The 23,088-nt window shown below is 51.2% G+C and overlaps 9 protein-coding genes across 9 annotated transcripts; 7 read left to right on the forward strand and 2 right to left on the reverse strand.

Moving 5' to 3' along the window:
• Positions 1-151: 151 nt before the first annotated feature.
• Positions 152-1,767, forward strand: N7462_000834 (cytochrome P450; the record flags this gene model as incomplete). Its single annotated transcript, XM_057072560.1, has 2 exons — positions 152-444; positions 516-1,767. The coding sequence occupies 2 exons, from the start codon at positions 152-154 to the stop codon at positions 1,765-1,767; spliced, it is 1,545 nt and encodes a 514-aa protein (XP_056939090.1).
• An 850-nt stretch (positions 1,768-2,617) lies between these two features.
• Positions 2,618-5,061, reverse strand: optB (small oligopeptide transporter, OPT family; the record flags this gene model as incomplete). The annotated part of the gene is made up of 2 exons (XM_057072561.1): positions 2,618-3,282; positions 3,357-5,061. The coding sequence occupies 2 exons, from the start codon at positions 5,059-5,061 to the stop codon at positions 2,618-2,620; spliced, it is 2,370 nt and encodes a 789-aa protein (XP_056939091.1).
• A 3,106-nt stretch (positions 5,062-8,167) lies between these two features.
• N7462_000836 (putative C6 transcription factor (Leu3)) lies at positions 8,168-10,549 on the reverse strand (the record flags this gene model as incomplete). Its single annotated transcript, XM_057072562.1, has 7 exons — positions 8,168-8,943; positions 9,057-9,316; positions 9,376-9,813; positions 9,873-10,190; positions 10,266-10,372; positions 10,444-10,492; positions 10,542-10,549. The coding sequence occupies 7 exons, from the start codon at positions 10,547-10,549 to the stop codon at positions 8,168-8,170; spliced, it is 1,956 nt and encodes a 651-aa protein (XP_056939092.1).
• Positions 10,550-12,525: 1,976 nt separating this feature from the next.
• Positions 12,526-13,366, forward strand: N7462_000837 (uncharacterized protein; the record flags this gene model as incomplete). The annotated part of the gene is made up of 3 exons (XM_057072563.1): positions 12,526-12,667; positions 12,780-12,898; positions 13,094-13,366. The coding sequence occupies 3 exons, from the start codon at positions 12,526-12,528 to the stop codon at positions 13,364-13,366; spliced, it is 534 nt and encodes a 177-aa protein (XP_056939093.1).
• Positions 13,367-14,407: 1,041 nt separating this feature from the next.
• N7462_000838 (uncharacterized protein) lies at positions 14,408-15,004 on the forward strand (the record flags this gene model as incomplete). Its single annotated transcript, XM_057072564.1, has 1 exon — positions 14,408-15,004. The coding sequence occupies one exon, from the start codon at positions 14,408-14,410 to the stop codon at positions 15,002-15,004; it is 597 nt and encodes a 198-aa protein (XP_056939094.1).
• Positions 15,005-16,333: 1,329 nt separating this feature from the next.
• On the forward strand, positions 16,334-16,902 carry N7462_000839 (GFA family protein; the record flags this gene model as incomplete). Its single annotated transcript, XM_057072565.1, has 3 exons — positions 16,334-16,454; positions 16,533-16,741; positions 16,819-16,902. The coding sequence occupies 3 exons, from the start codon at positions 16,334-16,336 to the stop codon at positions 16,900-16,902; spliced, it is 414 nt and encodes a 137-aa protein (XP_056939095.1).
• A 550-nt stretch (positions 16,903-17,452) lies between these two features.
• On the forward strand, positions 17,453-19,023 carry N7462_000840 (putative citrate synthase; the record flags this gene model as incomplete). The annotated part of the gene is made up of 5 exons (XM_057072566.1): positions 17,453-17,664; positions 17,724-17,921; positions 17,992-18,741; positions 18,804-18,886; positions 18,941-19,023. The coding sequence occupies 5 exons, from the start codon at positions 17,453-17,455 to the stop codon at positions 19,021-19,023; spliced, it is 1,326 nt and encodes a 441-aa protein (XP_056939096.1).
• A 150-nt stretch (positions 19,024-19,173) lies between these two features.
• N7462_000841 (uncharacterized protein) lies at positions 19,174-20,809 on the forward strand (the record flags this gene model as incomplete). The annotated part of the gene is made up of 3 exons (XM_057072567.1): positions 19,174-19,440; positions 19,493-20,374; positions 20,444-20,809. The coding sequence occupies 3 exons, from the start codon at positions 19,174-19,176 to the stop codon at positions 20,807-20,809; spliced, it is 1,515 nt and encodes a 504-aa protein (XP_056939097.1).
• Positions 20,810-20,974: 165 nt separating this feature from the next.
• On the forward strand, positions 20,975-21,699 carry N7462_000842 (YbhB/YbcL family Raf kinase inhibitor-like protein; the record flags this gene model as incomplete). The annotated part of the gene is made up of 2 exons (XM_057072568.1): positions 20,975-21,119; positions 21,176-21,699. 2 exons carry the CDS (start codon positions 20,975-20,977, stop codon positions 21,697-21,699), a joined length of 669 nt encoding a protein of 222 aa, XP_056939098.1.
• Positions 21,700-23,088: the final 1,389 nt, after the last annotated feature.

The following is a 23,088-nucleotide window of genomic DNA, read 5'->3' on the forward strand; positions in this document are numbered from 1 at the left end:
TCGTTGGTCGCTGACCTCACTGCTTCCCCGCCTTCTGGTTGGTGATCGCCGGTGTCTTTCCCACTGCGGTTTCGTCGCCATTTTTTTCTCTTTCACGCTATTTCTTGGCACCCTTTCGTGCATTACATTTCCGCTCCATAACTTCCTCATCATGCTGATCTCGCTGGAAAATGCCCCCTGGATCCTGCTGGGTCTGGCGGTCGCCTACTACCTGGTTCCGTACCTGCAGCGGTCGCGGCTGCGCGATATCCCTAGCCCCAGTCTAGCGGCCTTCACCAACCTGTGGCTGCTGCTACAAGCCCGCCAAGGTAAACGCTATGTGTCGGTTGACCAGGCTCACAAGAAGTACGGCAAGCTGGTGCGCATTGCCCCTCGCCACGTCTCGATTGCCGACGATGCCGCTATCCAAGCTGTCTACGGACACGGCAATGGATTCTTGAAGGCGTATGTGTCCTTTCCCCAATGCACTGTCCAATCAATTCTCCGAAATATAATGCTAACTGGATTGTGATCAGTGACTTCTATGATGCCTTCGTCTCAATTCGCCGTGGTCTCTTCAACACCCGCGACCGTGCCGAGCACACCCGCAAGCGCAAGACCGTGTCGCACACCTTCAGCGCAAAGTCCATCGGCCAGTTTGAACAGTACATCCACGGTAACATTGAGTTGTTTGTCAAGCAGTGGAACAAGATGTCTGATCTTCAGGCCAACCCGAAGACTGGATATGCTAGCCTCGACGCTCTCAACTGGTTTAACTATCTGGCCTTTGATATCATCGGTGACCTGGCTTTTGGCGCCCCCTTCGGCATGTTGGAGAAGGGCGAGGATATTGCCGAGATGCGCAAGAGCCCCAATGACCCGGCCAAGTATGTTGCTGCTGTTGAGGTCCTCAACCGTCGTGGCGAAGTCTCCGCCACTCTCGGCTGCCTGCCCGCTTTGAAGCCCTTTGCCAAGTACTTCCCCGACCGTTTCTTCACCGAGGGTATCGAGGCTGTCGAGAATCTGGCTGGTATTGCCATTGCGCGAGTCAACGAGCGTCTCAAGCCCGAGGTCATGGCCAACAACACCCGTGTCGATCTGCTCGCCCGTCTGATGGAGGGCAAGGACCAGAATGGCAACAAGCTTGGTCGTGAGGAGCTTACCGCCGAGGCTCTTACCCAACTGATTGCCGGCTCCGATACTACCTCAAACACTGCCTGTGCCATCCTGTATTGGTGCCAGCGCACCCCTGGCGTCATTGCCAAGCTCCAGAAGACTTTGGACGATGCCATCCCTAAGGATATCGATGTTCCCACTCACGCAATGGTCAAGGATATCAGCTACCTCCAGTGGGTCATCTGGGAGACCATGCGTATCCACAGTACCTCCGCCATGGGTCTTCCCCGCGAAATCCCCGCTGGTGCCGACCCCGTCACCATCTCCGGCCACGTCTTCGGACCCGGCGACGTTCTTTCCGTGCCCAGCTACACCATCCACCGGTCCAAGGAGATCTGGGGTCCTAACGCCGAAGAGTTCGACCCGGAGCGCTGGAGCCCCGAGCGTCTCACTCCTCGCCAGAAGGCCGCTTTCATCCCCTTCAGCCACGGGCCACGCGCCTGTGTTGGTCGCAACGTCGCCGAGATGGAGCTTCTCGTCATGGGCGCTACTGTTTTCCGCCTCTTCGAGTTCCAGATCGAGCAGGATGGCCCAATGGAGACCCGCGAGGGTTTCCTGCGCAAGCCCCTCGGTCTGCAGGTCGGCATGCGCCGCCGCCGCAACCGCGCTTAAATAAACATCTCCATGAGCCGAGCCACATCGAAACACTTGGGGTTCTCGTACCTGCGTGCTCGTACTCGAAATGTGATAGTGATATTCGATGTGATCGCGGCGTAGCGCAGCTCTCTTTGAGAGGTTCTTCACGGCCGCTGATGAAATTTCCAATTTTTTCTTTCTGTGAATACCCGCTTCGCTCTGATCATGATTTGAGAGTGAGCGTAAATTGACCATGTATATATGATGCCATTTCAACCATTTCAACCATTTCAATTCTGTTAAACACAGTCTTTTTCTTGTCTTCCAATACCTGCGTGAAAAGAATGCATATGCAAAACTCATAGCTTATAGTCTCTGGATTCGATAATTAGCCTTCGTTGGCGAAGTATTAGGAATAGCGAGTTTAGTCGCTACCTTGAATCAAATAGCTCCTCCGTACTACGTTTAAGCATGGACTATCTATTCCTATACCCTTGAGATAGAAGTGTGTAAGATCGTTGCGAGGTGTTCATCTTCTTGGACCGCCATCAGTTCCATCAAATCCTACAATGGTCTCCCATCGATATAGAGTGGAAACCCGACCATTTTTAGCCGATTTATGAAAGTAAGTCATGAGCCAGGGGTATTTTTTTGTTTGGTAATCATGGAGTTCAATTGAATTAAATATTTGGAAGAAACACATTAATTAGGATACCTACTCAAGCGAGAGTGAGGCAATCCAATCAATCATCATCACGTTGCACGTAAATATGCATTGAATGAAATGACCGCCACCGAGCCCGGTCTACCACCGAGCCCATGTTCCAATATATTCCAGCTTCCTTCCACTTAAAAATGATGGAATCTCAGAAACGAAGTGGGTTGATTACCATGATGTGGGGCCGAACTTCTGGCCTTCGGGAAGAACAACCTGGATCGCGGTATCGGAGGCATCCATGGTGTTGGAGGCAATTGAGGTACCCCACCAGGTAGGGAAATCGGTCCCAGTCAGGTTGAGAGTGAGGAAGATTAGGATAGTGCACAGGGCAAGACCGACGTCCAGGCCTGCGGATAGAACGTAGTTATACTGCATCCACCAGCCGCGCCAGCGGTCACGGATGAATTTGTTGAAGATGAAGCCGACAATGCCCCAGCTGAGGTAGTTAAGAGGGGTGGCCGGGGGGATCAAACCAGATCCACTAAAAATCAACGGAGCACTTAAGTACCGGATGGGGCTGCGGGGGAAGGCACGAGCACCAAAGTAGATGACGAAGGGGAGGACAGCACCGGCGATCCAGAAGAAGAGCATGGGCGAGTACATCTGGCCAACGGAGAAAATGCGAGCAGGGCCAATGACACCCCAGATGACAGAGGCATTGAAAAAGACTCGTCCATTGGGACAGGAATAGTGGTTGACCTGGTGTTGATCGCAGACATTTGAAATAGCACCCAGCGCCCAATTCATGACAGCGATTTGCACGATGGAAGACCAAACACCAGCAACCATTTGCGCAGCAAAGGTCACACGCGGCGGGATCTTCATATAATGTCCTGAACATCACAGTCAGTGTATATTGAACAACACGCCAAGGGAAAAATAAGCAGAGATTCCAAATAAAACATACCGAGCTTCAAATCCTGAGAGAAGTACATTCCCTGGTACATACTCATGTACCCATAGGTCTTGAACAGCATCATTGCCATGGGCTTGCCAGGTTGCATGTAACCGATAATGAATTCGGTCAAGACATTCAGTCCAATATCGATGTTGGTCGACGCCTTGACAATTCCCAGAGGGATGAACCACACGACAGCAATGATCAGTGCAATGAAAAAGGCCCACCAGCTCAAGTGAGTTGGATAACCAAGGGACACACCCAGCGCAATCCCAATCATGACCAGGGTCACTACACCGTACCACCAGATCGGAACTTTCTTGAAACGCGACATCAATCGATTGTGCACGTCCTCGTCCTCATCACCAACACTGCGGAATCGGGTCCACAAATCCGAGCCATGGAAGAGACCGGTGTGGAGAATGACAGAAATGATACCTGCGAATGACAGTCCGTAACACAGGGCGAATGTAGTGGATAGGAATAGCGGCGAATATTCGGAGTACTTCTGGGCGTCAAATGTGAACTCGGGTGTAAGAATCTTGGACACGTTGTACGCGCCACCAGTGTTGTCGTAGCTGTCCGAGTCACTGATTGGCAGATACTTGAAGTAAAACATGCCACTATAGTGGAGAGCTGGAGTCACAATCCAGAAGAAGATCACCATGCCAATCATTGTATTTGCCATGGCGTACCATGGTGCAATCAGGGGACTGAAGTTGAAACCCGAGATCTGGGTCCAGTCAAAGGTCATTGGAATGAGGGACAGACCGGTCCATCCGCCAAATAGTTGGTTTACAATCACGTTATTCGGCTTGATCCAAGTCACCCAGGCAAAAACGCTCAGGAACGGAGCAATATAACCAGGGAACCAGTACCAGAAGAAGGACGCGAGCATTGTGTACAGGAAGAGGCGATACCGACCAATTTTCCAACCCGAGGTCTTTCGGGGGTCTGGCTTGGAGTGGTCATGCAGCGCAGAGAAAAGGGCAGTATTGATCAAAGTCGAGGGCCAGATCATGGCCGCGGGCTGCACCAGGAACTTGGTGAAGAAACCCGCAATACCAAAGCCCAACATCTGTGTGGAGATGCACATAAGGATCTCGAAACCCCATCCGAAGTTTTGACCGTAGAAGGCACGCTGCGCCAATAGAACATCTGTCGCGTAAGCGGCGCCACCACCGAATGTGGCGTTTGCCATGATGACCACTAGCGCATGCTCTTTTTTGCTGAAGACACCGGGGTTCAGATTACAATCAATGCCGAAGAACTTGAACTTCTTGCTGGGCATGAATCGCTCCCAAGCCTTACCCACTGGATAGGCAACGACCTGGGCGATATAAGATGGAATGACGATGTAGGGTTGACGCATGGAAAACAGCATGTTGAGGCCAGAACCAATGGTTGCAAAGAGCAACCCAATAGTCCACGCCCGAATGGTGTTGCTATGCCCTCCCTCGTCGATATTCGGGACGGCGGCGCGAACCTCAGGGTATGGGGAGTTGTCCAGCAGCTCATGGGCAATTTCCACCTGAGCACCCTTATCCGTGGTGTGCAACGCCTCTTCTACCTCTTCCGCCACATCGTCAGGTAGGTTGGGATCCCAGTGATGGTGCGCCTTCAGGTTGCGCAGCCTATGGATCATCTCATCTGGGGCCGTCTCATCAACCGCGGCGCCGGTGGTCACGGCGATACTAGGATCGGTCTTCTCCATGGTTGAGAAGCAGTGGATCTCAGATCGGGACTGAAACCAAGGGCTCAATCAAGCATGAAGCAAGAGAGGGAGATGAGAGAAGAAAGAGAAGAGAAGGGGGAAAAGGCTTGAGTTAAGGCGACTGAATGTGTTTTATGGCGCCAGCGATGCCCTTGGCAACAACAGTCCGACGGGCGTCCGCCTTATCGCCTAAACGAGACCGACGATATCTGAGACCACAATCTTTAAAGTGGATGTAACCCCACTGGTCCCGGCTGGGGTTAAACGCACCGACGGAAGGAAGGTAAAGAGAGGGGGGGAAGGGAGAGATGATTCGAGGATGAAGCAGGCGGCGAGGAGGGGAAGTGACGGGGGCTGGGGCAAGTAAGAGGCAGGTGCATCAATTCGACCACAGCAACCGGGCCAACCAAGTGAAAGCCGCCTGTAGTTCTGGCGACAGCGACTAGTTTAGGGCCGGTTAGTAGGATTTAGTGGAGATCTAGCGTGCACAGAAACGTGGTAGAATATCGCACAGAATACTTGTTGAAGTAAGAAACTAGAAAAAAGCGTCGCGATAGGCGCTGATACTGATAGCTGGGATGTCCCCGATGTTGCACCAGAATGGTCAGCAATGATCAGGGATAATCACGAATTTGTCATAGAGACCAGCGATTTTATGTCTGATTTTTCCACCTTTTGTTGCTTTTTCCCACTCTCTCATTACATGAATGTATTTGCCCACGGAGCCAGTCAATGGCGCCGAATGCGGGTAAGCCCCCAAATCCCCTTGTTCAGCTGGTGGCGGATGCTACCTGGGGTCAGTACATACTTTGTTATGACCGGACCGAAACTAGCCCTAGCGAACAGGGCAGCTGGTAGCGGTAATCTGGGGGGGCCCCCGGTGGCTTGGCAGTCCGCCAGACCTTGCGAAACTAAGGCCCTTTGCAAAGCCGCGGTCATGAATTTATCCCGGATAGCGGACAGAAGCGAGCCGAAGCGATGCAGGGCTGGGGAACGCAGCCACCATTGCGTCTCCTTCTACACCTACACATTCGCCACGCGAACGGGCTGGATCGGGGTTGCACAGGAAATCACCGAGTGCAGAGCGGGAATCAGGTCGTGACCGGGAAAGCTGGCCCCGTCACAATCTGGTTGGCAACAAATCAGACGGTGGACGAGGCGACAGACATTGATAACGTGCTTGGCATGGACCACGCCGAACTATATCAGGAGCCTGTTCACCAACGGGGAAGCTTGGTGGAACGAGCTTGTTGGAGATAAGCCAGTGCAGACGGGCTGGGCGGGTCTTGGGCGAGGGGGACATGGCCATTAGCGCCGCCCTTACCCTGTTAGCGGGATTCAGTCTCAGCTTTCTTCGTTGGTTGGCGGACTTGACAGCCACACGTTAAACTAGTCTGTCACTGGGCTGGAAGGCGCGTTTTGAATCCGCGTGCCACGTTCATTTGGGCCGCCCTTCCGTCGGCTCTTGAGAAATCTTGAGAAATGTAAATGCACGGGCAGGATGTGAACAGCCGAGGCCATGAAGGGGGAGTGGGGGCAAAGAGGCAAAAGATCTTCGAGATTTCATTGGATTGTCGGGGTGTCGTAGCGCGCTGATAAAGAATGCAGCCCATTCCAGCGCAGACCACGCCGAGAGAGGAGAGGCAAACGAGACAGGATGGAGATCATGCCATTCCATGCTCTCATCCGGAGGACTGACGGAAGGACACTTCATGGCTGTCGCGCGCTCGGAGAAACGAGTTGCGACAGTCCCCAAGTTGTTGCTATTCTGCCGGTACCCTCAGAAGGCAAGATTCGAATCTCTCCCTTTCTCCCTGCTGATCGTTACTTAAAGCACGGGGGAAACTCGGGACCCGCCCTATGAGAAGGGCGAGAACGGGGGACAACGCGGCCACGATCGACCCGCCCGGAAAATGCGGGGAATTGGGATTCCCACGGCTGGCAACGGAAGTTCCGAGACGAGATACCAGAGAATTGAAATTGCAAATTGCTGTTGGTCACCCGACATGAAGTCTATGAACTCTCGAAAACTGCAGGAGCGTTAGAGGACCAGGGCCTTGGGGGCTGGTTTCATTGGCGGGCGTCGGGGTCCGGTTGCAACCCGGAGGTCAAAAGAGGGAAAGTGGGATCCCACGATGGAGAGGGCCCAATGCTTTGGAACAGCATGGTCTCAGATCCTTGTAGTAGTTGCTAAACTGAAAGAGCTGAGAGGCCGTAGGGATTGAGTGGTTAGAAGGCTTTTGGTGGGAGAAGGAAAGGTGTCAAGTGGAGATGCTGGTCCGACCGCTCGATTCAACCTGCGCCAAAACATAAGAGACGAGAGACAGCAACAAGGGCGATGCTCAATTCCTTAAGCAACGTGATACAGATAAATATCCTCCTTTCTGAAATCTGCGAATTCATTGAATTGTTTATTGCTCGCAAGGTTTCAGATTAGCTATTAAAATTCACTCGCCAGGGAGTTTACTGTATAGTTCTGGCCAGCTCATCTCCTTCCTGTAGTTGGTGATAGTTCATGCTTTGTATAATCCATGCCATGTGCTCAGGTCCCTGCTTCAACTGCATCGTGCTTTAGGCCCGAAATTCTATGATTCCGCCGATATCAGAACCGTCCTGGTCCGGGCTGAGTGGCGTAAAACTGGGGATCTGAGACATCCAAGACCCAGTTGCTGACATGATACTGGTTATTGGACAGACATAGGTACCTGACAATTCCTTTTGCTTATTCGCTTCTTGGCCATATGCAGGGTCTCACCTCCTTGGTGGTCCAATCTAAACGAATGAAGCAGGTGCGCGGTTATCCCAGGCAACTTGGACCCGGCGCAAGTGTATTTTCCATTTTGAGATGGAGGCCCGTTCTCAATTTGTCCAGTCGCCTCATTTTTGCCAAGATTCGGCACTATCGGAAAAGAACAGAAATCGTGGTAGATCTGGGGTGCCACACCAACGCCCCAAGTATCTGAGCCCTATGTCCGTCGGATCTCCACAGGGGATAGTATATGGAGGATGTAGTAAGTGACAGGGAAGGAATGATCCGGCTCCGGGGTCTCGAGTTTTGTGTTCAGATACCCAATCGCCTTGTAATTGGGTCTGTCAATGTCTGTTCCTAGAGCAGGTTTGTTGTTGATGACCAGCTGGTAGGAACGGGATCCAATGAGAACAGCGCGTCATCCCCTAAGGCCCATTCAAAATCTGCCAAGAATTGCTCATCAAGTCGGAATGCCGTCTGGTCAGGAGTGGGCTTCCATGAAGCCGGCCCAGCACCAGTCACATCACGACCGACGTCCATGCCAAGCCCGGCACCGCTATCCCCCCCCGGGAGATAACGAGAGCGGTTGTACACCACGCCTTCAGTAGGTTCCAGGGCTGATCTCACAGCCCGTGCTTGTGGATCAAACTCGTCTCGCCACCACCAGACAGTGTCAAGAATCGGACTCAGCACTAGTCGACTACGAATGCGCAATACCGAGTATTCGGTTCCATCGGCTTTGCGGAACGCTTTGCTGCTGTTCCATAGAGAATTCAGGACAATGACCGTTTTCGCTGCCATGTCAGCGCTATCAATAGACATCAGCTTCGCCAGGTTAATTGCGGTAAAAAAAGAGGTACGAGCGCGCTCAGTTTCAAGTCCCTGCGAAGCGGCATTGCTCTTGAGAATGCGGAGCAAGGATGTTGATGCGAGAAGTAACGCGAAGCCAATGTGAATCGGAGCCATAGATACGCTGCCGAGGCGCTCTGACAGAGACTGAACATAGTCAATCAAGCTACAAGCAGTCACTAGAATCCGAGGATAACAGGCGCTTGTCACAAGGGTCTGGATCTTGTAAAAATGGAAGCTTTGGATAGCCATCCGACAAAGACCTGTATCAAATCTCTCATCATCTATGGCAGTATATAATTAGCTGGAAATTTGACAAATAATAACAAGATAGAAATAGGGACGGAAACAGAAAAGCACGTGAGTCGCGCTGATAAAGATAGCAGAATATACATACCAGTCACGGCTTGTAGCTCCAGGTCATCTACCTGGCCTTCATATGTGCGAAGTAGAATATCCAGGGCTCGTTCCTGATCCAAGGACATTGAACGCATGCCGTTCTCCATAACTGCTTCACTGCACCTCGCGATCACCTCCTGGCATCTGATTTTGAGTGCCATCCACGGGGCAATTTTGTCGATAAGTACCTGTCGATGCGTTGGGTCTTGACCGTGGCTCATGAGCGCTCGCGGCAATTGTCCTTTCAGGACACAAACTCTGCGTGCAGGCATGAGCAGCCGAAACCCTTCAAGTAGCCTCTCCCACGGAGAACTAACCTTTGATACATAATGACGCAATGGGCCCATAGCTCGGATCGGCGAAGTAAATCAGCTTCCGACGGCACCGAGAGCTTCACTCGGGAAAATTCATGGCTTGACATGGGGATGTGCAAGCCATTTTGCATGGCGATGTGAAGAAGCATACCGCTGAGCGGGAATGTCACATCGGGATGATCTCCCTTAGGGAACGGCCAAGTTAGAAGCAACAGCAAGCCTTGAATGGTATGCCACGGTGGTGATGTCGAAAGAGCTGAAAGGAATGCCATCTCTATTACACTCCGAGCCAATGCCATCAACAACGTGGGGTTACGAGGGTAGGCACGACATCCCACAGCGATAACAGCCCAGAATAGGAAGGGAGACTGAGCATAATAGGCATTAGGCCGGGTCTGTGGATCCAGGATGGGGAGGAATTGAGAATAGTGACGAAAGAATCTGGAGCTTTGATGTCAGCTCTGGGATCTTGATCTCAACGGGGGATATCTCCAACATGCAATTGATATAAGTCATCTATTTCCGCAGCCTGGACATGTACCCTGTTCAACTCTCGGGGCTTAGTCGTATCAACCCCATTTAGGGCCGGTACCGGGGTTGCATGGTCCAGGTTGTTCGGGGCCAGCAGTTGCGGTGGATAGGAATCTGGGGCAACCTGCGACGAGGTGGAAATTGAGTCACTTCCCGGACCAGATCGCACACCCATCTCCGCCGCCGCCGTCAGAAGTGCGATCGGCGATGGATGGGGCTCTGCCGGGTAGGAGGCTCGAAGCTTTCGTCGCAGGTCCTCGGATTCCCGTTCCAGCTCCGAGAGACGTCTAGCGCACAGATGAGCGCATCAGCGTTTGTCACGTTGGGGGGAAGGAGATTTAGATGACATATTATCTGCATACTTGCGCTTGTGCTCTCTCTTGAAGGGGTCAGAAATGACACAGTTAGCCTTGACCTTGCGACATCGGGAACAGGGCTGCTCGGGATTCAGATAGACATCGCATTTGGCCTGAACCGGTTAGTCATAGAGTTCGAACGGCTGAATGCCTCTTTTCTTGCCGGCCTCAGATAGTGGCCTACCTTTTGCTGACGGCACTCGGTACATGCCTTCTTCCCTTTTTTCAAAGGTCTATGGGCATGTCAGTAGATCACTTGGGTATTGTCAAAGTGGTCCTTACGTGGCCATGGATCACAATCGCCGGAGAGCTATCCGAGCTAGCCTAGCCGATTATTCCGGGCAAAAAGATCTAGGATATAGGCCCTAAGAACGTGTAGTCGACTGACAAAACCGAGCCGGCGAATGAGAGGAGAGATTGTATAGATTTGCTTAAACGAGATGAAGGAGCTCGACGGGCAAAACGGACTGGGCGATCCGGACCGGGAACATAGAATATACAGCGTCCCACAGGGACCCAAGCCGCCATTCTGACTAACTCTTTGAGTACTAAGGCAGGTTGCTTAGGCTAAGTTCGACTTGAAGAAGTTCAAGATTTGAACATAAATGAATATTACTGTGGTTAGTACTCGTCTCATATCCTGTTTCAGTTCCCTTGCGCCGACTTCTTGTCTCTGTTCTTCGGATCGCGGATCTACTCTTTTCTTGGTGGCTCACGGTTTCTGTTTACCGCCTGCCAATCACCCCGGAACCGGCATAGAAAGGCATCGGTGCAATCCGGCACCGGCCTGGCCGGGGAGGAGACCGAAGTATAAACCTAGTCGGGCCCCGTATCATCTTTTCTACACTGGTTATACTTGCGATCATATTCACTACAGGCGCACCGAGTACCTCTTTTGAGGCATTTCCACGAAAAATTTCAAGAAACAAGAACAACCTTTTTGAAAAAAACAGTTTCATGTCCGAACTGACCTGACATGACATACGGTACCCGATCGGAATACTTTCTCCCTCATCCCTCTCGCATTGAGACTTCTTGTCGGCGGCAACCAGCAACCCGTTCCTCCCGAGGCCTCGCACAGAGGATGACCGTCCTACCAACTGGCAACACGGGGACACGGTATACACATAAGGGTGCATCTACCCCTAGTGGTTGGAGCACGGCAGGGACTGCGTGCTACGGAGTCGAGGGAGGCTTGTTATCAAAAGGGCCACTCGACCGAGCCCATCGTGTAACCATGTAGCGCGAAGGCGAGAGAGACTATTGCCCCGCCAGTTTGGTCGAATTGCGTCTCCACTGCATCCCTTGGGCGTGTGCAATGGTGTCATCGTGTGAGGACTGTGGCCGAGGCCGTCGCCCCAGGGTCGTAGATTCCAGTGCTGGCCGGTTAGCTGCACCGCGGTTCAAGACGCATGAGGGCCACCCAGGGAGGGTGGTCATCCTGGTCGCATTTGTCATGATGCAAATGCAGCCGCACCCGGTCAGCCGCCTCGGAGAGTGAACCGAGAAAGCTTGCTCTTCGGGTCTTGAGCTATATGCTATCTGATCGCGGGAGGTGGAGAAAGTAGCTGAGACTCCCTACACGAACAGCTGTAGTGACTACCAAGTCACGTATCTTGTACTTTTTCGCCTTTCTTTGTAGAAGGGGGTGAATGCCCGTCAATGTCTGTTTCTATATGTAGATATTAATCCCTCCCCTAACTCTCATCTTGTTCTTGCGCGCAGCGAAATTAGCGAGATGGAGAAAAAAGGTGCCCTAGTTCGGTATCGAGTCCTCGGTATGCATACGACGCAGATCTTTGCCACCTTCAGGACTACACTCTATAAGCCTTGTTTGATGAGATGCCTATTTCCTATTCTTCCTAATGATCACTCTCCGTCCTCGCTGCGAAGAACTTTCAATATTAGGCAATACCCTGCTAAGACTATTACGATGAATCTATTGTGAGTGCTTCGTACTTCCGGGAAAATCTCAAGAACAATCAGCATAACGTCCCCAATTGGAAGACCGAATCGCTCCTTAAATCTCCTATCTCAGCCGCTCGACGATGACAGTGATGGTAGATTTCGCTCGCTTGAGACCGAGGCCTGTGGCAACGCCACCACAGCGGCGCGAGGCGATCTAGACATGCCTTCATGGTGACATCACAGTCGCCCATGAGTTGTTATATATGGCACGCACACAAGGTCCACATAGTTAGACGTCGCCCACTAGACATACGGTGAAATTCACAGACCTCTCGAATCTGTTAGAATCCGGACCATCATGGAGGTCGATCTGCCCTCGGTTGCTGAGCTGAAACAAGCCGCAGAATGTGGGCAACGCATCACCGCGGAAGACGTGTCCCGGATCTCCCAGGCCGAGAATGAATTGACTGGACGCGGGCCGGTCCGGGGTGGACCAGCGGGTACGTTTATACTTTCTCCTGCTGGCACTGCCGGCAGCTCCCACGATTCTAGGGTGGGAGTAGGAGAACTGACTATGGCCTATTGATTGGACATGACGCTAATAGACTGCAGCGACGGCCCAGAGCATCGCCATGCGACAGATGAATTTCGATAGCAAGATCGACCAGGTTTCCCGCAAGCCCCAGAGCCACATCACGCAGGACGATGCACGAGATCTTCGAGCCATTGAGGTATGACCGTGACTCTTTCAGGCAGCATAGATGAGCAGCAGTTGTGCATCTAGTGCGTAGGAGACGAGGCATGCATAAACTTTTTTTACCATTCTGGGCTATGCGACACGCTATGCTATGATCTGCTCGCATCTGCTATATAACTATGTCGACCATTGCTAACCTTGCCCTTGCCTTGCTATGCTGTGTTTCCAGGGCCGCGCTTTCAACAAACCACCCGGCATTGGATCAGTGTCTGCCCAAGTCCGTTCAATTGCCACCCGCAACGAGGTTTTGGGGATGCCTCCGGCGACGGTCAACTTTCCGGCCTATGTGACCAAGGATGATGCCCGTGAAGCGCAACGAGTGGAGAGTATGTTCTACGGTGGACAGATTCCGAGCGAGGGAATGGCAGCGCAGATGCAGGTACGTGATCTGACCTGCGTCTTCGAGACGGAACGGGCACTGGATATGATGCTCGGAAACTGACCATCTTCCCGTTCGTTGTAGAGTGCCGCGGATCAGATTGAGCATGCCCGAAAAGCCAGTCTCTGAGGGGAGCGACCCGAGAAGAGACGTGAGTTTTACCGAGTACTGTATAAATCGAAGGAAGCAGGCCGCCCATACAAAATGAAACGGGACTAACCAAATGGTGGACCTGGTGTGTTTAGCAAGGAATTGTGCATACACCACAATGAATATACGTATATAACCCTCTAAGATTGATGTCCACCCATGTAGGATGCTGCATCTCCCCCGACCTGGCCGCGATTGTCTGTGTTGATGGGCCATCTGCAGGAGCCGAGTGCGAGGAATCCGTATAACGGGGTATACAAGTATATGCGGTCTGTCAAAGGAAGCGTTTTTCGTCCTTCGTCCCAGATCGAGGGAATCAAAGCGACTGCCCTGCCAATCGCACGCGCAATCCAAATGCCGAGTTGACCTAGTCTCATTATAGCTGTTCTGGGCTTTCTGCAGGATGATTTGATTTGTTCTACCTTTCCTGGTGCGCAGCCTCGAAGTGGGGGATGCTGGATGCGATCCGGTCGGCTGGGAACGAATCATGCCAGGCTAGTCGAAGTGTCCACTCAAATTAAGAGCACAGAGTACGGAGTACTAGGAAGTTTATGCAAATATAGCATCGGGTCAAATAGTCAACAACTCAAATCGAAAGACGCTAAGACACTCCAAGCACCCAAGAGCCCAATAGTTCGTTCACCGGTCCCCGGCTGGATGATCAACCATGAAGCCCGAGGCCCGGCTGCTCCCCGACGGCCCCCAACGCATCACGTCGAACCGCTGGCGCTTCGCATTCGACGACTCCCATGTTCTCCCTGTTCGAGCTCACCACCTTCCGCAAGTCCCCATTTTTGTCTAGTCTTCCATTCCATTCTGTCCGAGCCTCGTTCTCTCCACCCCCTCCCTGCGCGCGCGTCTCGTGCATATTCCATATCCCGAATCGCCCCCGGAATCTCACTGCATCTTCCACTTCCCCCCATCCAATCTTTCGGGTCTCCCAGGTTGGCCAGGATGCAAACTCGGACGACGCTCGCCAGATGTACCCCCCTGGCGACATCCTCCACGGAATCCGTGGTGCACACGCTGCATAATCACGGTGCGATGATCGAACAGAATCCCTTGGTCATCCACTACGAGCGGTGCGCGCCCCCTGCCGATGCCCCGCCTGACGAAGCAGATGCGATCTGGTACGAGCTGACCGACCGGATCGCCATCCTGCCGTGGGGCCTGCTCCAGGGTAAGGTGCGCTATCGGGCCTGTTTCCACGACACTCCACAGGGGCTCCGGACGCACATCTATGCGCCAATGGGGGTGAACATCCGCAACTACTGGAGCGTGGTCCGTCGGTCGGAGAAGAAGGATCCCCCAGCCGTGCAACACCCAGAACAGCCACGTTCGCCAGAATTCCAGCTGGAGGGGCAGGAGGGGCAGGAAGCAGAGGAGGGGCAGGAAGCACAGGAGGGGCAGGGCGATCCCGAAGGCGGATTGTTCTTGCAGGAGCAGGTGGATCTGCGGTGTCCCTGGGGCATGACCGGTTTTGTACGGCGGACGCTCACGCAGGCGCACCAGGAGTTAGTGGCGCGGCTGGCGGTGGCTGGGGGATTTTGACCCTCTCTGGACTCCGAGAGGCCTGTGGATGTCTCTCCCCACCCCTTGGAACCCCTTGGGACCGGGCATCATCGAGGCCCGAAGCTCTAGGAGCCCGAAGAACCGATGGACTTGGATTCACTGTCCTTTTCACAGCGACCAAATAGGCATCCTCGCCGTCGTCTGGAAAATCGGACAGTCTCCCACCACCAGGTTTTCTCCGTGCCGCGCTAGCGTTCAGTCCATGTCCTGTTCCCATTTGTGCTGCCCGCCTATTTTCTAGTCTTTTCAGCCCATCAGCGGGGCTCCAGAATTTGTCATGCGGAATTTGGAATTGCGGTTGGATGATGTCATGCGCGGGGCCGTGATCCCTGAAGTATACAAAGTACGGAGCACACACCAATTTTCCTGTCAGATGGGCTGTTGGATATCTATACGCACCATCACTGGACAGTGGGACAGATATCGGATTGTCGGGTTGTCAGACTAAGACGTGAGCTACCAGAGCCCACCGGGATTCCCATCCGTCTGTGCCTTCTGGTGCCATAGTCCTTTCGTCCCTGAGGACCTGACAGATTGGCATAAATGACAGCGTGGACTAAGCACGGTGTCAAAGCACGGTCAAGCATAAACCCCCTCCCCCACTGCGAGAGAGATCAATGTACATAGTCCCGAATCCCCGAGTCCCCGAGTCCCCGTCGTCCATTTCTCCAGCTATTATCAGTCCAGGTGCTGTCCTGGATCTCATCCAAGGAGCCGCGGTCGTGGGTGTATTTCCCTGACCGATCGCTGCTTTGCCGGGTCTATAGTTTTCGATTCGGACTCTTGCATGCGAGCACAGAGCTACCATTAATCAGAAAGAACCATGGAATCCACTAGACTTAATGCATAGTTTCATTAGCCGAGGAGGGATAAATCCAAATACTTATCAAATTAAAAAAAACACGTAAAGAGAAACGTAGATCGTATGCATTGTGCAGAGCCACGAACCAACCGGGTCCACATATTAAACATCCCTCAGTATCATTGAGTCCACTCGAACCGCGAAGCCTATGACAGTGACCCATCTCAACTCCATATTCCCGACTAGTCACATCGTCCAAAGACTAGATCAGAGGCCCAGCCGGAATCGAAGGGGTTAGAAAAAGCGGCACTCAAAGCAACGTGCAGCCTGACAAATCCCGTGCCTTTAAATACCTTCAGCTCCCGCAGCTCCCAAGGTTCTCTCTTCCACTTCTCCAAAGGTCCTCGACTCCCCCACCTTGAACAACCCGAATTGCCTTTCGGCGAGCACCTTGCGAGAATCAAAGTCAATTTACCCCGGTTATCCCACTTTTACGTCCCGCCACCATGCCTCTCACTGGCCACTGCCTTTGCAAGGCCGTCACGTACACCGTTGACCAGGAGGAGCCCCTCGTCACCGCCTACGACCACTGCGATGATTGCCAGCGTCAGACTGGTTCTACCTACTGTCAGTGCCCCCAGTTTGATCTCGCTGGTCTCTAATTTGTGTCTGAAAGCATTCAATGGCTGACTCCCTCCTTTTTAGCTCTGGTCGCCGTTGTGTTGAAGGACAAGCTGTCCATCTCCGGCCCCGTCAAGAGCTACGCGGGTCAGGGTAGCTCCGGTATGGCCGTGCACCGCATCTTCTGCTCTGAGTGTGGCTCGCCTATCGCACACGACCCCGAGGCGGCCCCTCCGATCATTGCTCTGAAGGCCGGCACTCTGGACAGCGAGATCAAGAAGAACCTGAAGCCAGTATGTAGCTCGGACTCGCAATACAACAAGGCTCGGAGCTTGGAATCGATTCACTGAACATCGCTAATTCATCACAGGACACTGAGATCTGGACTGTCGGCAAGCTTCCCTTCTGCCAGGAGTCGCTCGCTCACCCCTTCGAGCACATGCCCCCGTCCTAGTCAATTTCCGCTTGTCTTCTTGCACGAAAAGAATGGGAACTGGGAAAAAAAAAGAAAATGGAACATAGAAAGAGGACTCTGAACTCAAGTCTCTCTTTTGTTTTCCCTTACTTCTCTTTCTCTTTTCTTTCTTATGGGTCCAAGGCTTCTTTTTTTTAACGAGTGATAATGATACACGACACGAAATGGTGACATGGTGATTTCCATGAGCACCCAGATATCTAGCTAGCTCAATACGATCTTACATGCTTTTCCTTTTTTCCCCTTTCGTTTTGTTTAAACCAGCGCCAAGCCGTAGACTGCCCATGCGGCGACATTCTCGCGTAACACAGATCTCGCGGTCCTTTTCGGCCACTGTTGCGAGATCTCACGAAGCTGTCCGCACTCCGAGCCCCTTCAAGTCTCCGAAATCTCGACATTTATCATCGGTGGCTATCCATCGAACTACGATCGAACCAGGCGAAACACTCCCTCCACGCCATCAAAGCTTTCCATCTAATCGCGAACTCCCAGCATTTCCTCGAAATATTCTCCCGAGAACTACACGACCATGTCAGCTGGTACACTATTGGTGCAGGACTTGCGCACTGGCATTAAATACGACATTCCGATTCGTCGCAATGCAGTGCATGCGCTGGATCTACAGCGCATTCGTGCCCCAGTCGCTGGCTCCCATCGTGGCGATCAGCTCTCGCGGGGCTTGCGAGTCTACGACCCGGGATTGCAGAATACGGCTGTCGTAGAGTCGGCGATCAGTTTCTCGTGAGTAGCTCGGGCCAGAGTATGCGAGATTGCCTTGAGGGGCTAACGCTTCGATGTAGCGATCATGAACGGAGCGAGTTGATATTTCGTGGTTACACCCTGGAGCAGATGTGGGAAAAGGACTTTGAAGACATGTTCCATCTGCTTCTCTGGGGCGCGCTCCCGACAGACCGGCAGCGAGTGGAGTTGAGTCGGACGCTGGCGCAGAACATGCAGAACATCCCCGCAGCTGTTCACCAGGCGATTCGAAATCTCCCGTAGGCATTGGGATACGTGCTGGGAGGCCAAAATATCTGGAAGCGATCTCTAATTCGCGTTTCGTCCCAGGAAAACGACCGCCCCGTTGCCATTGATCATTGCTGGTCTGGCGGCCTATCTCGCCACCGTCCCGGAAGTCACCCGGATCTCTTCAGATCCCTCACTCTATCAAGACCGTGCGGACGAGGGTGATCGAATCATTCTGCAGGTGGTCGCAAGCTATGCGGTGGTATTTGCGATCGTCCGATGCCACCGGTCGGGCACCATGTGGCAACCCCCGGATATAGATCTCACATACTATGAAAACCTCTTCAAGATGGCGAACTTGGTGGACTCAGCTACGGCGCGTCCTGACCCAGTTCTCCTTTCATGTTTTCGCCGGTTCGCAATGCTGAATGCAGATCATGGAATGGCCTTGTCCGTCTTTTCGGCGCTGGTAACATCGTCTTCGTTGACGGATCCCATTTCCTGCCTGATCTCAGCTGTTTCTGCGGCGCATGGCCCTCTTCACTTTGGCGCTGCGGAGTCTGCGCAGAGTGCACTTCAGGAGATCGGAGACCCGGTCAATATCCCGGCCTTTCTTGAAGAAGTCAAAGCTGGGAAACGTAAACTATTCGGATACGGGCATCGGGAGTACAAGAGCATCGATCCCCGGGTCCGGCCCATTCGAACTATCCTTCAGGACCTCCCGGAAACATCAAATCCTTTGTTGAAAATCACCGAGGTCATTGAGGAGGCGGTGGCCCCGGATGAATACTTCCTGTCCCGTCGCCTGTTTCCAAACGGGGACTTTTATGGAAATTTCGTGTTCACCGGCGTGTTCGTATCATTGGTTTCCTAAGCTGAGCTGGTTTAGAAAGATTGACGCTTGTATATTCTAGAGGATTCGAACCTGACATGATCCCTGGTGCTATGTTCACCCATCGAATTATGGGCATCATGGCACATTGGCGAGAATATAGGGGTACGGCTTGAATGTCCCGAAGCTCCGGGAACTTTTCTAATTCATGATATTTAGTTTCTCGGGGCAAACTCATCCGGCCCTCGCATATTTATACAGGTAACATGGCTGCGGAGACGGAGATTTCGGCGAAGATTTAAAACTCCCAGCTGGGATTCAATATGTGGAGATGAAATGATTGTTTCTCTTTTTCCCGAAATGAAAGACTTTACATTCAGCTGGTTCTGTTCAAAATTGATCACTGATCAAGTCCGCCTCTTTTCCCCCAAGATAGAAACCGTAAGAGCCACATGGGCGACCAAGAAAACCACCCAGCGGAACCCAGTAGCAATAACGAACCGCTCGAAACAACCCCTTTGTTTCCGACTCCCAATGCACAGACCAAACCATATTCTGCCTTCACGAAGACTCAAAAGCGTCTGATTGTGGCAACCGCCGCTCTGGCGGCGACATTTTCGCCATTGTCTGCCAACATTTACTTCCCAGCGTTGAACTCTATTGCCAAAGACTTGAATGTCAGCCCGTCGCAAATTAATTTGACTATAACAACATATATGGTGCGCTAGTCTATACATCACTCGAGGTTCGTTCATAATTTATTGGTCTTAGATCTTCCAGGGCCTGGCTCCCACTTTCACTGGGTCATTCGCCGACCAGGCAGGGCGTCGACCAGCATATATATTCTGTTTCGCTATCTATATTTCAGGAAATATATGCCTAGCACTCCAGCATTGGTTCTCCGTGCTACTACTGCTCCGCGCTGTGCAAAGCTGTGGTAGTAGTGGTACTGTTGCCCTTGCTTCCGCTGTGACGGCCGATATTGTCACTGCTGCTGAACGTGGCACCTACATGGGACTGGCATCACTAAGCAATATACTGGCTCCATCATTAGGTCCAATTGCAGGTGGCTTATTGAGTCAATACCTAGGCTGGCAGGCCATATTTTGGTTTTTAGCCATCCTTTCCTCTGTGTTCTTCATCCCGTGGCTTCTTTTCTTCCCAGAAACATGTCGCAATGTTGTAGGGGACGGATCAATCCCTCCAGGTGGATGGAATAGATCCTTAATGAACTGTTTGGGATCGTCCCGATCGTGTCCCGATGTGAGACGGGAGAATTTTATACTTCAAAGAAGTGACAGGAGATTTTCCGTCCCCAGCCCATGGTCCTCGCTAAAATTAATTTTTCAATTACCAGTTGGTGTGGTTTTGCTCGTCAATGGATTGGTATTCGGTAGTTATTACGCGATAACGGCTGGAATTCCCGCGCATTTTGCGACAACCTACCACCTGAATGACCTGCAGGTTGGGCTTTGCTACATTCCTGCTGGACTGGGATCATTGTTTAGTGCCACAGTAAATGGGAAGCTGGTAGATTGGAACTATAAACGTTTTCTGGCAACTTCCCAGCAATTGCCTGATTCAAGCGAAAGACATGATTTGAACGTGTTCCCGATAGAGCGTGTGCGCCTACAGATCGGATTCCCGATGACTGTAAGTCTCTGACAGAATAATGGTACGCAACTGGGATTGTTCGTTCAAGCATGTTGAAGGAGAAACTAGATTCTTTCTTCCGCCGGGATTGCTTTATATGGAATCCTGGCTGGACAAAACTCGTCCCTTTGGGTTGTCCTTCTGATGGTATTTTTCGTCTGTTTCTGTATCACGGCTGCTTATAATGTTATGAACGTACTGATTACAGATCTGTACTATGAAACTCCGGCTACAGCCATGGCAGCAAACAATCTTGTTCGATGTTTCATAGGCGCTGGGGCTGCTGCTATTATAAATCCTTTGATTGATAGGCTAGGAATACAGTGCACGTACTGTATTGTGTCGGGCGTCGTGATTACTGCCAGTCCGCTATTAATCCTTGTTTATCGTAAAGGTGAGGACTGGCGTCGAGCACGGTCTGAGCAATCTATTTGATCTCGGGGAGTTTTAGATATGCAAAGAACAAGCGATGCAGAAAAAGAACGATACTACCGCGGCTAGGCCCATTCAAATAGCGAATACTTGCTCTGATGAGTTCATAACTGACCTGCTTCCTTTCAAAGAAGACCCTGCTCAATTCCAAGAAATTTTGAAAAAAAAATGATTTGGATGAGCCTAAGCTTTTACTTCCTAGTCCTCGCTATCTCAGAGGCCTCTTTTCTGTTTGCGCTTTCTGGTCAAGTGCTGTATGTCCGGTACCCGGGGAAGGAATGGATTCATCCAGGATCAACCTTAGACACGAAAGGTGATTGTATTCACTTATGATGGATCTTGAATTTTACACCTCTTAACAGTCTTCAGATACTGTGGTCATGCCAGAAATAAATGGCAAGAACCTCCCATGTCATGCACGCTACCTGCTCCTCTTTATTGATCTTGACGCAATGTTCCCGGGAACCAGAAATCAGACAGTTGTCTTGCATTGGTACCGACCCAATCTTATGTTCAAGTGCCAAGGGAATGATAATTATGGCTTTCTGCACTCCGACAAGAATGGGAAAATTATCGATTCAGCACCATATATTGCACCACAGCCGCCACCCCTTTCACGTCATCGCTATGTATACCTTCTATTTGAGCAACCAACATTTTATCAATTCCCTCAATGCTTCACGCATATCTTTCCTGCTACCATGGAAGCACGTGCTGGGTTCGATATTAAAGAATTCATGCTAGCAGCAACGCTGAATCCGCCTCTTGCCATTAACTACTTCTTTGGCAAGAACACCACACAGGATAAAGAGGATCCTTCCCCACCTCCTAGTGCAACCACCACCTACTTTCGCTCAGTGATATGTGACACGAGTCCAACTAGTTTGCGATAGAATGCACGAGGGAGATAAGGCTAAAATGGCTACTTTTGGCGCACAATAGCCTTGGATAAGGACCCATCCTTGCGGCATCTGATACGAGCTTTCCTTGGATCCTCTATGATAATCTCGAGGTTGCTATTCGGTATGTCTTAGGATAAATGATATTTGAAAATAATGTTTAAATTCAATTATTATAACGCTTTCATATCGTAAATTAAGAACAATAACAAGAGATGGGGTTTTCCTGGCGATCACTTTACTCCTTTGGTAAGGTCTCGGGGAATAATACTACTGGTTCTTTCTGATCTCCATTTTGAAGCATGACGACGGTTGACCAAGAAATAAGAAATTGACTTTTGCGTTCTTCGGCGTCATGTGTAGGAATTGTGACGTTTCAAATGGACAATTTGAAGAAAAAAGCATAAGGGAACAATCGATTGAGTATGAGTAACCAACAAACTGCGTATTTGAGCCATGCTTGATATTAGCGTGCAGAGAGCAATGGAATTTCAATAAACGATCAAATTTGAACACCGAAGACTGGGGCTTGGAGATAACTATTAAATGTTTATATGCTATTGAATGTGGATTAACAACCGATATTGTCACTCAGATGACTAACTATGGAAACTGAAGGTATTTGGCGTGATCAGCAGTTGTACCAATCCTGCAGAATGATACAGAAATTCTTGGATGAAATTTCAGTACAATACCATGGTATGATTGTGCTGAGATGCCTCCGAGACAAAATTCCCAACCAATCAGATTGAAGCTCTTTTATGGTTTCGTTTCAGTAACCCGAACTAGCAATATTTGGCATCGTATGTGAAAATCCTTCCACCATGGGGGTAGGACAAGATCATTTGTCATGAATATACCCTCGGATGTAACTTTATATCTCCCCTGGCCTCGGCGGTAGCTGTGGGAGGGTCCATACGGAGCCTATCATGGGAAACATTCGGACTGCAAACCAGCAAGTATGATGCTTGAATCAAGTTAGAAGAGGGGAGAGAGATTAGTTAAACTGTCTCCTTCGAGACAAATGATAATTATGTCTCAATGCAACACGTTCAACGTATTCTTCATTAAAAATCCAATTACTCTGGTTCAAAGCTCAACATGAATGTTCCAAGACAGTCCAAACCAAACACAGGACAGCTACCTAAGAGTGTCAAAGTCCGATCCACATGTAATGCCTGTCAGCAAGCAAAAATTCGATGCAGTCACGAGAAGCCATCCTGTCGTCGGTGTCAGAAACATAAAATAGAATGTATTTACAGTGTGTCGAGGCGGCTTGGGCGTCCAGCCAAAAAAAAAGAATCGAGACACAGACAGGATGAGCAAAGCCATAATCCAGTCCTTGAGAGAGCAGATCAGCCCGAGATTGAAAAGAAAATTCGG

This window comes from Penicillium macrosclerotiorum (genome assembly GCF_028827735.1).
Source record: "Penicillium macrosclerotiorum strain IBT 26536 chromosome Unknown utg000001l_segment0_segment0, whole genome shotgun sequence".
Lineage (NCBI taxonomy): Eukaryota > Fungi > Ascomycota > Eurotiomycetes > Eurotiales > Aspergillaceae > Penicillium > Penicillium macrosclerotiorum.